A 13912-nucleotide genomic window follows, 5' to 3' on the forward strand; every position below is an offset into this window, starting at 1 on the left:
GAATGCAGTCTTGCTTCCATATTAGTTTAAATTTGAAATCCAACAGATCATTTAAATTACCAATAAACATGATTACAACTTTTACCATCATTTACAAGGGAAAGGAGAGCTCAGCAGGCCTCTACTATTTATGGAGACAAAGATTATTGATTACAAGAAAAACATTACCCAGAAAAATTTTCCATTGCTATATAGAACCTAATTTGAAAAGAAAAGTGAATTTTGACATCTTCATTATCTGGTCTAGATGGTTTATATGGCTGAAAAATTATGAAATAACATTTACAGGGGTTTGAACCACCTGCTACTGTACACACAGCTGATTTTAAAGAAGTCCCAACAAGAGAATTTTCCAACCCGGCTTGTAGACTGTTAGTGAAATGTTACCAACGTACCTTGTAACTGAATCTTATTCTCAGGACTCTGAACCAAAACAGAACTGACAGAATCTAGGTTGTCATAGTTACTGCAGCCGAGAGGACCGGTCCGTGTTTCTGTTACCTGGTGAACAAAACATTGCATTTACTGTATACATCAGACTTTACAATGTTCGTTCAGTTTGTCATAGTTATCTCGTGCTAATATTACACACTTGAGGGTAAAAACATTAGAGGGGCCAGGGACTAAAACTCAACGAGCAAAACACAAAACAGCACTCAGGACTCTTCCTCATCTTCTTTATCCCGATGTCAGGCACAGAACATCCAGAAAAATAGCAGAAGCCTTCTTTGGTCACAACTCATGATTTTAGGGAAGACAAAATAAGAACATGCCTCTCAAGTTAGGGAGAAGGCTTTGAGTTTTAGAAGAAGTATTTTCACTTTCCTCAATAAATCAGACCCATCTGCCAGGCAACTGTCTAAAAACTGATTGCATTATTAGATTCCTCTACTTAAAAAGCTACACTTATCTCCTCCCCTCTTTCTGGTGGTGTTGCAGTCTGACTCTGTCTGGCATCTGCATAAATTCTCACTCACAGACAGGCCTTCTCCCTGTCCCATGGGAAATTCTTTGTTTAGATAATGATCCCCACCTTCAGTCCACCTTGATGAGGGAGGCTCCTTTCTCAGCAGAGACTAATCTGGTGTATGGATGAGCTTCAAAATGAAGCTCACGTTCCAATACCCTCCCAAGCCATTCCTTAACGATTCCACCTATATTATTCTGCCATTTCTATCAATTGTGGCTGGCAATACACTTTAGTAAATAATTATGAAGTCTCATATTGTAGACTGATTTTTTTTTTACTTGGATGTCTTGGGAAAGACAGTATTAGGAGATGATGAGACAGTTTCATTGATTATATGAAGTTGGAAATTTATCCTGAAGATCATTTTAATTGCAATTGTAATGAACTTTGTGTTTTAAAAAAGTAACAAGGATATCTGTGAAAACTAAAATTCACGTTACTTCATCCACCATAGTTACTCATCTCACTCTGGGGCAAACTAGAGACATTTCTAGGACTAGAAAGATAGCATACTATCCAGCTACCTGTAACTGCTCTAAACTCGCCTCCCCTCACCCTTCCTTCTGCTACAACCACACTTTTTGCTTTTTCTCGAACACAATTCATCAGGCTGCTGGCTTAGGATCCCTGACTTGCTGACCTTATCCTGATGCTCCTCCTCTGAACACGTCCACACTGTCACTCCCTTCAAGTCTGTGCTCAATAGCCTTCTCTATGCAGACTAACCTATTTAAAGTGAATACTCCTACTTCTTCCAAATATAATTCTGCTCTTATCTTGCTCTACTTCTCCAATGGTGATCAGCTCCTAAGAGGCCATATAATTTACTCTTCCCTCATGGTTATCACTGATACGTCTCTGCAGAAGCTAACCGCACAAGTGCTGGGGATATGGGCAATTTGGTTCACTTAGGAGACCACAGTGTATCCACTGTTCTCGTCTAAGATCACAGGCACTGACGGAGTGAAAGAAAATGGAAATGGAAGCAAGGAAGACATCAGGGTAATGAGTGATACGAGGGAAGTCTGAAGTAAGCAGCAGCAATAAGATGAATCTGGCCGGCGCCGCGGCTCACTAGGCTAATCCTCCGCCTTGCGGCACCGGCACACGGGGTTCTAGTCCCGGTCGGTGCCGGATTCTGTCCCAGTTGCCCCTCTTCCAGGCCAGCTCTCTGCTGTGGCCAGGGAGTGCAGTGGAGGACGGCCCAAGTGCTTGGGACCTGCACCCCATGGGAGACCAGGAGAAGCACCTGGCTCCTGCCATCGGATCAGCGTGATGTGCTGGCTGCAGTGCGCTGGCCATGGCAGCCATTGGAGGGTGAACCAATGGCAAAGGAAGACCTTTCTCTCTGTCTCTCTCTCTCACTGTCCACTCTGCCTGTCCAAAAAAAAAAAAAAAAAAAAAAAAATCCATCTTCTTCAGATTCATTTTTTTTTTTTTTTTTTGACAGGCAGAGTGGACAGTGAGAGAGAGAGAGAGAGAGAAAGGTCTTCCTTTTTTCTGTTGGTTCACCCCCCAAATGGTTGCTATGGCAGGTGTGCTGCACTGATCCGAAGCCCGGAGCCAAGTGCTTCCTCCTGGTCTCCCATGCGGGTGCAGGGCCCAAGCACTTGGGCCATCCTCCACTGCACTCCCGGGCCACAGCAGAGAGCTGGCCTGGAAGAGGGGCAACCGGGACAGAATCCGGCGCCCCGATTGGGACTAGAATCTGGGGTGCCGGGGCTGCAGGTGGAGGATTAGCCACGTGAGCTGCGGCGCTGGCCCAAGAAGATGGATTATGAAAACAACTAGAACTGGCTCGAACAGGAAACACTAAAAGTGTACAACAAAGCGGGGAACGGACAAGATGACATGAACATATGGTGCAAAGTAGAGCCACTACGGAGGGCACACAAGGAGCTGGCTTCTTCGCATGCTAAGTCTCTGGTGAAGACACCCAGCAGAAGAAGCGACAATACACATCTATTTTCAGAAGTGATATCAAAGACAGGCCTATTAATTTTGGACTTGTCGATTTATAGGCAATTATCTAGGACGGGAGGATAGATTCATCAATTCAAGGCAGGGAGTGTGTGTATGACATAATTCCTAAATGAGTCCTTCATAGTAACACAAACTGCCTGTTGTGTACAAAGCAACATCTGAAATTAGAGTTTATCATGGGGAAGAATTTCCCTTTTTCCTAAATTAATATTGACTTGAATTTTCCTTTACTCATTGTCCCCCAAGTGGTGATAATGAAAATCTCTTTTGCTCAGGGAAATAATGTATAATATTGCTATGTTTAATATACACATGCCCATTTGTTAGTTAAATATAAATGACTAGCAGTTTGAGGGGCTGGCACCATGGCGTAGCAGTTAAAGCCACTGCCTGCAGTGCTGGCATCCTATATGAGACCCGGTTTGAGTCTTGACTGCCCTACTTCCAATCCAGCTCTCTTCTATGGCCTGAGACAGCAGTAGAAGATGGCCCAAGTCCTTGGGCCCCTGCACACATATAGGGGACCTTGAAGAAGCTCTTGGCTCCTGGCTTCAGATAGGCCTAGCTCCAGCTACTGAGGCGATTTGGGGAGTGAACCAGTGGATGGAAAACCTTTCTCTCTCTGTCTCTGCCTCTGACTCTCTGTAGATCTGCCTTTCAAATAAATAAATAAACATTAAAAAAATAAATGAAAAGCATTTTGAAGTCAATAGAAGATGAAAAACTTTGAAGTAACACTTAGGGTTTGAGGCCATTTTAGTATTCTTTCATATAGGTTATCTGTTGCTCTCCAACTCATTCAAAAAACATATATACCCATCACGATACCGCAAACACACTCCATACTTGTGTTTTCAAGTAGTTTTCAGAATAAAATTGGCTTTAAGCACACACTCATGACATATCACATCTTGGAAACTGGAAAAAACTCTCCTGACACTTAAACTTTGAGTTCAGATAGTATCATTTTATATCATTACAGCCCTTCTTAGATTCAGATATTGTATACCTAGGGACAAACTTAAGAAAACTGAGTAACAGTTAATAATTCAGGGAAAAGCTGAATCCCTTTTTATCTATTTATCTGATGTATAAATTATATAGATGATATATCAACTATATATTATTGCTTTAATCTTTCATATTTCACAAAATGCAATAAAAATCTGGCATCACATTCATAATTTTACCATATTCTCTCTCATTCACAGCTGAATTCACTGATGTCCGATTCAATGTAAAAATTTATAAACTCCTAGCACATTCTTTTTTTTTTTTTGTTTTTTTTTTTTTTAAACTTTTATTTAATGCATATAATTTTCCAAAGTACGACTTATGGATTACAATGGCTTCCCCCCCATACCGTCCCTCCCACCCACAACCCTCCCCTTTCCCACTCCCTCTCCCCTTCCATTCACATCATGATTCATTTTCGATTATCTTAATATACAGATCAGCTTAGTATACATTAAGTATGGATTTCAACAGTTTGCTCCCACACAGAAACATAAAGTGAAAAATAATAGATGATTTTTTTAAATGATGATGAAATCAGAGCAGACCTATTGTCATGTTTAATCCCAGTGAGAGTCAAGTTGGGAATTGATAATTTTTTTTTTTTCTTTTCTTTTTTTTTTTTTTACAGAGGATCAGTTTAGTATGCATTAAGTAAGGATTTCAACAGTTTGCACCCCCATAGAAACACAAAGTGAAATATATTGTTTGAGTACTCGTTATAGCATTAAATCTCAATGTACAGCACATTAAGGACAGAGATCCTACATGAGGAGTAAGTGCACAGTGACTCCTGTTGTTGACTTTACCAATTGACACTCCTGTCTATGGCATCAGTAATCTCCCTATGCTCCAGTCATGAGTTTCCAAGGCTATGGAAGCCCTCTGAGTTCTCCGACTCTTATCTTGTTTAGACAAGGTCATAGTCAAAGTGGAGGTTCTCTCCTCCCTTCAGAGAAAGGTACCTCCTTCTTTGATGACCTGTTCTTTCCACTGGGATCTCACTCGCAGAGATCTTTTGCCAGAGTGTCTTGGCTTTCCATGCCTGAAATACTCTCATGAGCTTTTCAGCCAGCTCCGAATGCCTTTAGGGCTGATTCTGAGGCCAGAGTGCTATTTAGGACATCTGCCATTCTATGAGTCTGCTGAGTATCTCACTTCCCATGTTGGATCACTCTCCCCTTTATTTACTCCATCGGTTAGCGTTAGCAGGTACTAGACTTGTCTATGTGTTCCCTTTGACTCCCAGTCCCTTCACCATGACCAACTGTGAACTGAAACTGATCACCTGGAACAGTGAGATGGCATTGGTACATGCCACCTTGATGGGATTGAATTGGAATCCCCTGGTATGCTTCCAACTCCGCCACTTGGGGCAAGCCTAGCACATTCTATCAAGCAAATCTATTTTTCAACTATATCATATGTAAGTACCCTATGTGCCTTACAAGTTTCAGTATTAGTAAAAGATCCTTTCTTAATACATTTTAAAATAATGAAGTGAATACAGATGAAAAATGCAACACACTTTGTTATACAAACATTACTGCAGAGAGGCTAACTCTGCACAATATAATTATGTAGATTATCACAAATATCAAACTTACATCATCAGCTGTTTTAAAGTCTGACACAGGAGTTGCCACGTACAATGCACAAATGTTGGATTGTTCAATAAACAGATACAACATTGATTAGGGTTGACAATAATCCTTTAACAAGAGCATTCATGGTTTTGGAGAAAGGATATACAGAAGGAGAACATATCAATTAATTTATATTATTTAGCTCTGGGACTGACTATTTTGAGAGCAAGGACTAACAGTGTAGACAGAGCATCCAAGGGAAGACCTCTCAGAACTGTCCCTTTGGGTGGTGGCTGCTTTTGGATACAAGAAGCACAATTTCACATTCTTAAAGACTGGGGAGCTCAAAGAGAACTGTCGGGTGTGTGGTATGAAAGGCGCAGCTTAACCCGCTGTGGAGCATGACATGGAACCTTGCAGAAGCTTATCTGGGGGAAATTCGTTGTCTGCATATGACAAATGAGTTCTTACCTCTAAAATGGACAGGCTATGTGAACAGTGTTTTCAACACTGTTGAAACTCAGTGAGGCTACACAGGTATAATAAGTCAGGAAATATGCATGCATTTTTCAATATTTTCATTATTGTTTCATTGAATTATTACCTATTATCTTCACAGTTGGAGAATTTCACAGACAGTTAAAGACAAATGACCTTCATAATTCAAAGTGATGTTTTGTAATTAATTATATAAACATTAACACATATTCAAGTTTACTTACATTAAAATAAAATCGGCAAAGCTAATTTACTTGGAAATAAATAATCCTTGCCAGTTTCTATCAAATTTTCTTTCAGGCTTACATACTCTAAGGATGATTTTTTTTAACTTAAGAATTATTGTAGCTGAGCCTTGTTGTTAAAGTTTTGTAAATTTAATCAGTAAGAACTAGTTAAAGAAAATTAATATGAAGCAAAAATGAAAGAAAGAAAGAAAAAAGGAAAACAAAGTAATTGTAAACAAACAGAAAACCAAGCAGCCCTCTTAGGGGAAATACCACTTCTCCATCATCTCCAAACTTCATTATAAATGTAAATTATTCTAGACACATTCTAATCCTATCATGTAATTTTAAAAAGCAGACTGAAGTGATCATGCCTAGGCCCCAGTCCTGGCTACATGGCTCATATAGCAGAACCCATCTAAGGTTGAAGTCTCTGTTGGGTGAGAGCTAAAATTTTCTACGGCATTGTGTGGTGGTAAAGATAAAATGAGATGACTTATTAAAAGTGTTTACTGTGATCCAGTTCCATGTTAAATATTTAAAAATAAAAGTAAAAAATTATCATTATTTACCATTAAAAAAACAAAGGCACAAATACAATTGTAGTGGAAGTATATGAAAATTATCCACAGCCCATTGATCCTATGAAGGTTGTAACATCATAATAATTTCATGATATCAGCGTTGGATGTGAATATTTTTATTTTTATATAGAGATGCGGCACCTTCACTTGAATCGTCCCAAATCAAGCATGCCCTTCAACCTGCAAATGCACAAATTTTACACAAAACCATTCAAGAATGCAAAAGAAGCTCAATTTGGTGAGAAAAATCCACAAAAAGACTAAAGTAGAAATATTAATCCAGAAAAAAATAATTCAATGACATATAAAATAACAATATTAACAGCAAAACAAAAAACAAAAGAGAAGAAGACTGCTGCTATCTGGCACAGAACACAATTGCGGAGTCTACCAAAAAAATGATTAAATGAGAAAAAGTGTATTCATGGTGTATGAAAAAGCTAACAGAATATGATATGACCTTGTACAATTATACATGCATATGTACACATAATATACATCATATATGGATCTGTAAAGCCTCTATTACAGGACTCCAGAAAGCTCATGAAAAAGTGAATTAAGTTTATTTTGGTAAAAAAATAATGAAATCCATGTATAGTTTTTTTCATTATATATATTTTCCAAACACATTGTGAAGAACTATCATATTGCTTTAGGCCTTTTTCCAAATGTAACAAGATTCATCATTTTGACTGAATACCATTTTTCAACAATTCAATAAAATGTATTCTACATGAAAACTGTATCTCTTACAACAAATCTATAAATGGACATTTTAAAAAGCTTATAATGTTTCTAGAAACTATCTGATATTCAGGAGTTTTTTTTCTCTTTTAATCTTTTGAGTTCTATAAGAGACATGTGTGTCTACTTCCCTTTTCATCTATACATTGTTGGCTACATGATACGTAAGCATATAGAACAGTGGTTTACTTGCTGTCATATTTTGTAACAAAAGTAATCAATCCTCGTGTTGGAAATTCAAGCAACAGAATAAATTACTAGCCCAGAGAAACAAATGAAAATATGTTTTCTATTTTGTCCTCATCATTTGACTAGATACAGAAGCGGCTGAGACTAGCAGAAATTGTTCAGGACCACACTTGACCCAGAGCACCAGACTGTCGTGAGCTTGACCTCTGGACAGCCCCTTCTCATAGAAAAAACTGATGGATTTTACTGCTTTCAGAGTTAAATTAGTTACCAAAGGTTATCGTGAGTCGCTTCAAATGCACTGATTATGCACACCCAACACTGGGATACTGACAAAGACAATGGAACTCCTTTGTAAAACACTTATGTCCTCGAGGGAACACAGGACCTTCCCTCTGAGTTTTACGGTATCTTCTGAAAACCACATCTTACCGAGATAGCCATGAAAGAATTAATATACTGAAGAGGAAATTTTGTCTGTTATATTGTAGGAACAGAAATAAATCTAAAATGTTGGATGCTGTAGGGGTACTGCAGTTTATAATTGGTACCCCATCCAGATAAGCTGCCTTACAAATTACTGATTACTCTCTTTCATTCTCCCCACATTTCCCTCAGATTTGCCTTACCATAAACTCTACCCCAAACTTCTTTTCTTCCAGAAATAACCTTTCTGCTCACAACCATCTAAAGCAATTTGTGTTCAGAAAACCACACTGCAAGACAAAATTATATTGGCTCCTAGAGTATTTCTGGTGTCTTAATATTAAAGAATGAAACTAATACTTAAAAACGTAAATAAAGGTGTCTTCTCCCATAAATTCTTCCTCAAGGACTTACTGATTTTTACCACTCTTTTATTAATATTGATTATCATAACTGCAACCCATATAACCAGTGGACGACTCAACTCTGGACTACAGGCTGGCATTCTACAAACCAGTAATAAAATGGCAACAGTAACTGGGCCAGCACTGTGGCATGGCAAGCTAAGCCACTGAATACAGCGCTATTATCCCCTATGTGCACCTGTTTGAGACTTGGCTCTTGTATTACAGATCCAGCTCCCTGTTAGTGCACCCGGAAAGCAGCAGAGGATGGTTGGGTGCTTGGGCCCCTGCACCCATGTAGGAGGCTGAAGGAATCTTCTGGCTCCTGGTTTCTGTCTTACCCAGCTCTGGCCATTGCGGTCATTTGGGGAGTGAAGAAATGTATGGAAGATTTCTCCCTCTGTCTCTTCCTTTCTGTCTTTTTGTGACTCTGCCTTTCAAATAAAAAATAAGTTAGCTGAAAAAAGATAAAAAAAGGATATCTAAATATCCAATAGCCATGAAAAGCATTCAACTTTTTCAGTAGAGATCTGAATATTCAAAACATAAGAGGATGCCTCTACCCACTCTCAGGAAACGCGTATAAGCCAAGTGTGCATAGTGTGCAGAGGAAGTGGAAGTCTCACAGCTGGTGGGAGTGGAAATCCATACAACCTTTAGAAAATGCTTTGAAGTGTCTACCTAAGGAGATACAGACACATCTGTGTGTGTGTGTGTGTAAGACTTATTTATTTATCTTGAAAGTCAGAGTTACAGAGAGTAGAGACGAGACAGAGATCCTCCTTCAGCTGGTACCCTCCCTAGATGATGCAACAGCCAGCGCTGGGCCAGGATGAAGCCAGGAACCTGGAACTTTACACAGGTCTCCTAAGCGGGTAACAGGGGTCCAAGCAGTTGGGCTATCTTCCAGTGCTCTTCTCTGGCCATTAGAAGGGAGCTGGATCAGAGAGGAGTATCTGGCCTTGAATTGAGGCACACATGGACACATTCTTTTAAAAATATTTATGTTTTCAGATTTAACAATTTTAAACATTTTGCCATTTTCACTTCATATATTATATATATATATATGAATACAATTTTCTTTAAAGCTTGGATGTCAATATCACATGATGTGGGAAGGTAAAGTAAGGAAAGGAGGTACATTATTATTTAGTAGGTATAATGCAGTGAAGATAACATTTATAAACACATGCCAAGTAATATGATATTCACATATTTTATACTCTATATATATACATATATATGTTTATATATTAACTTGCAAGTATGAGAGAAAAACAGAATTTGTCTTTCTGTGTCAGGCCTATTTCACAAAGCATAATGATCTTCAATTTCATCAGTTTTGCTGCAGATGTCAGAAATTTCATTCTGTTTCAATGTCTGAGTTATATTCTGTTTTATTCTAATTTACTTAATATTATGTTTTATATATAAATATATATATTGTGTATATATATTCCAGTCATCTGTTGATAAACCCTAGGGCTGCAAAAACATTGGAGTTCAGATATCTCTTTCACATGCCAATCTCATTTCCTTTGGCTATATTCCCAGAAGAAGGATATACTGGTCATATGGCAGATGCATTTTTCGTTGTTTGAAGAATACCCATACTATTTTCCATAATGGCTGCATTTATTTGTATTCTCACTAACACTGTATTAGGGTTCCCATTTTCTCAACAACCTTGTGGTTTTTCTAATTTTTTTTTTAAATTTGGAGGATATTTAATCCAACTGGAGTGAGATGACCTCATTGTGACTTTTATTCATACTTCCTGATGGCTAGTGATCCTGAGAAACTTTCATGTGCTTCCTGGTGTTTTGTATTGCATCTTTTGGAAAAATGTCTAGCACATCTTCGAAGCCAAGTATACAGTCAACAAAATGTGCCAAAAGACTCTTGCAATTTGTTTCATGGCAACCCATTCTTCATATCCCATGGAGAAAAATAACAACTTCACAATCAACAGTTCAATGTGTAAGTAAATTTAAGATGTGAATATTGTACCACGTTAAGAATATACTAAAGTCAACATTGATTGACATGAGTTACTTCACAACTGAATGAAATCCATTATGCTTCCATCAATATTAAGTTCAAAACACAGAAAACATAATTTATGGTGCTAGAACTCAGGATGGTGCTTATTCTTTGTATATGAGAATAATTATAACTAAGCACAAAGGGAAACTCGAGTTCTAGTAATGTTCTAGTTGTGCTGTGGATGATGACTGTTGAGGTGTTTTCAAATCTGAACACTCTACACTTCTCAGTGTATGGATATATTTAAAACACTCATTTACCAAAATCCATTAATATGTGTTTTCCTTATGAATTTTATTAGAGCAGACAGTATGACATGTCAATCTACACATGTATGAATGTCTAGAAATCTACTTACTTTTGTGTTTAACTGTCAGCCATTTGAATGTATTGCAAAGCAAGCATGGTGTTGTTCTTATATCTTTTCAGCTTGATTATTCTACTGTGGCTTTGCATAAAGAAAAATGTGAAAATTTCATGCTGTGAAAGATTACTAAACAGAGATTACTTATTTTAGGTTACTAACATGAGTTTATTTAAAAATCAAATTCTACAAACTTTTAATCATCTTACAGTATGTCATATTTATTTAGTTTATATTCAAGGCCATTACTACTTTCTAATTGTAGATATTTAGACAGTAAGCCAATTGTAAACTAGAAAATAGCTGATAGAATAATTATTCGTATTTCTTTTTGTTCTGCATTTGCCTGTGATTCTAGAGAACACACTTATTTCTGATATAAGCAATTATTCCTTTCCTCATATGTTCACCTTGAAAGAGTAATAAAAATAAGTATGAATAAATAAAACAATCATTTAAAATATTCTGTTATTCCTAATTATAACTCCTTTCCAAGTTTACTTAAGTTACAAGGTATTAAAGTTTTCACAAATAAATAATACTTAATATTAATAACAAGAGTTAATTCATAGAGTTAATATTCAAAATACAGATCCTAATGATTGCAAGGGTTTCAGATAAAGGTTCCATGAGTATACTTGGAAACATTCTCAAAACAGTGATATCATATTTATTTTTTAATTTTTTAAAAATTTACTTTACTTATTTGGAAGACAGAGTTACAGAGAGAGGTAGAGACAGAGAGAGAAGTCTTCCATCTGCTGGTTCACTCTCCAGATAGCCGCGACGGCTGGAGCTGAGATGATCTGAAGCCAGGAGCCAGGAGCCAGGAGCTTCTTCCAGGTCTCCCACGTGGGTGCAGAGGCCCAAGCACTTGAGCCATTTTCTACTGCTTTCCCAGGCCACAGCAGAGAGCTGGACTGGAAGAAGAGCAACCCAGGACTAGAACCAGTGCCCATAGGGGATGCCGGCACTTCAGGCCAGGGCTTTAACCCACTGCGCCACAGCGCCAGCCCCATCATATTTATTTTTTAAAAAGATTTATTTATTTATTTGAAAGGCAGAATTACAGAGAGAGGGAGACAGTCAGATGCAGAGAGATCTTCCATCCACATTGGTGCTGGTCCCAGACCTGGCTGCTGCATTTCAGATCCAGCTCCCTGCTAATGCGCCTCGGAAAGCAACAGAGATGGCGGAAGTAGTTGGGCCCCTGTACCCATGTGGGATGCTGGCACTGCAGACAGTGGCTTTACCCATTACCCCATAGTGCTGGCCCAACAGTGATGTTTTAAACACAGCTAAAAGTAGTTTCACCAGGGCAGCAAATTATTTGAGAGCTCAATATACAAATAATTAGGGGATTAAAACCCTCAGGAAATTGTCCTATTTCACTCATTTATTACAATGTTTTCTTTATGTTCTGCCATGGAAATAAAAAAAAAAACCTGCATATCAATTTTCTATTTCCATTATCTTTACTTGTTAGACTGTAAACTCTCTACTCCTAGTGATACCTAGTACCAGGCACATAGTAGGAATTCAGTAACTGCGAATTAAATTGATGGACAAATATTTTATGCTTAGAAATCCTTATTTCAGAGGAATCGTTAATTTATTATACTTTCTTGAGAATCTTTTGAAAAAGTGCAGCAGTGCCAACATATATAAATTTTTAGAGCTATCAGGAGCCTTAGAATTCATCTGTTTTCACGATGTCATTATACAAATGAGGTATCTGGAGCCAGGGAGATCTCGAGCTAGCTTGGTACCCTCTAAGTGAAATAAGAGCTGGAACTGGGACTTGGCTCTCCGGACTCATAGATCAAATACCCACACCACACACTGTGCTGCTTTTCCAAGCTCCGCAGTTAACAAGTTTTTGAAACTTTGCTTGGCTTGATCAATCTCATTCATTTGCTCTCTCCTACTTTCTCTCTCTCTCTCTCTGGCAATAATGTTACAATAAAGCCCAAATTAATTGGTCTAGATTGATGTGGAAGTCAATTACAATGGTATAATATCCTGGGTCATTCTCATAGATAATAAACATTGCTAGGAGTGTGCTCGTTAATATACCTTTGATTGAAAGCCAAATGAGTTAGCTCTTACTCTAAGCATTAATTTATTAATGGTTGGAAATATAACATGTCATATTCTTATATTACTCTGCAGTAGACTTCAGAAAGATAAAATACCAGTACAATTGTTGATTCATTTCTTATATGTTCTGAAAAAGTACCTCTTTTCTGATAACACACACACAGAGCATTTTACAATTGTGTATTGTTAAAACTATCAAGTTTACAGACAGCTTTAGAAAATGATGATATTAAGAAAACTTGCCTTTTTTCCCCAACTGCAGAAAATGTCTTAGTATATTTTTTGTTTGTTAAATTGAGAATGTTTAAAGTTTTTTTTCCATTTATTTCTGGCCTGTCTTTTTTTTTTTTTATTTCAACATTTTACTAAGCTCTTAACATCAGATCGTAATTCAATGCAGTCTTCATTTTTTATTCTGCTGCAATATTTTTGGAGTTTATTTTTAAATTAGAAAATGCATTTTCAGACACCATTTATTATAAGGTGCACGCAAAAAGAAAAATGTTCATATTAGAGTAAACTTACTCATTAGCAGAGTAATTTAATTTTTAAAATTGTTTTATCACGTTTTGTAGGAAATGGAAAAAATTTACTTATACAATGTTGCATTCCACAAATAAAAAAATACTAGAGTATATCAATACAAAATTTCTTGCCTTTCAATTGAATAATAAACACCATGCTTAGTGTGTTATACATAACTAATAAAATGATTTAAAATACATTTGACATTGTCATTGTTTTCTTGAATCTGTTCCAACTGTTAAGTAG

The 13912-nt window shown here is 37.3% G+C and overlaps 1 protein-coding gene across 8 annotated transcripts in view; it reads right to left on the reverse strand.

The window, feature by feature from the left end:
• BRINP3 (BMP/retinoic acid inducible neural specific 3) overlaps positions 1–13912 on the reverse strand; it is a 545052-nt gene that overhangs the window by 175046 nt on the left and 356094 nt on the right. For all 8 annotated transcript variants that reach the window (XM_008268734.4, XM_008268735.4, XM_051820406.2 and 5 more), the window contains one exon: positions 396–501. In XM_008268734.4, the coding sequence (XP_008266956.1) occupies positions 396–501 (106 nt within the window). The remainder of the gene's footprint in view (positions 1–395; positions 502–13912) is intronic.

The sequence above is a fragment of the Oryctolagus cuniculus genome, chromosome 13, assembly GCF_964237555.1.
Source record: "Oryctolagus cuniculus chromosome 13, mOryCun1.1, whole genome shotgun sequence".
Lineage (NCBI taxonomy): Eukaryota > Metazoa > Chordata > Mammalia > Lagomorpha > Leporidae > Oryctolagus > Oryctolagus cuniculus.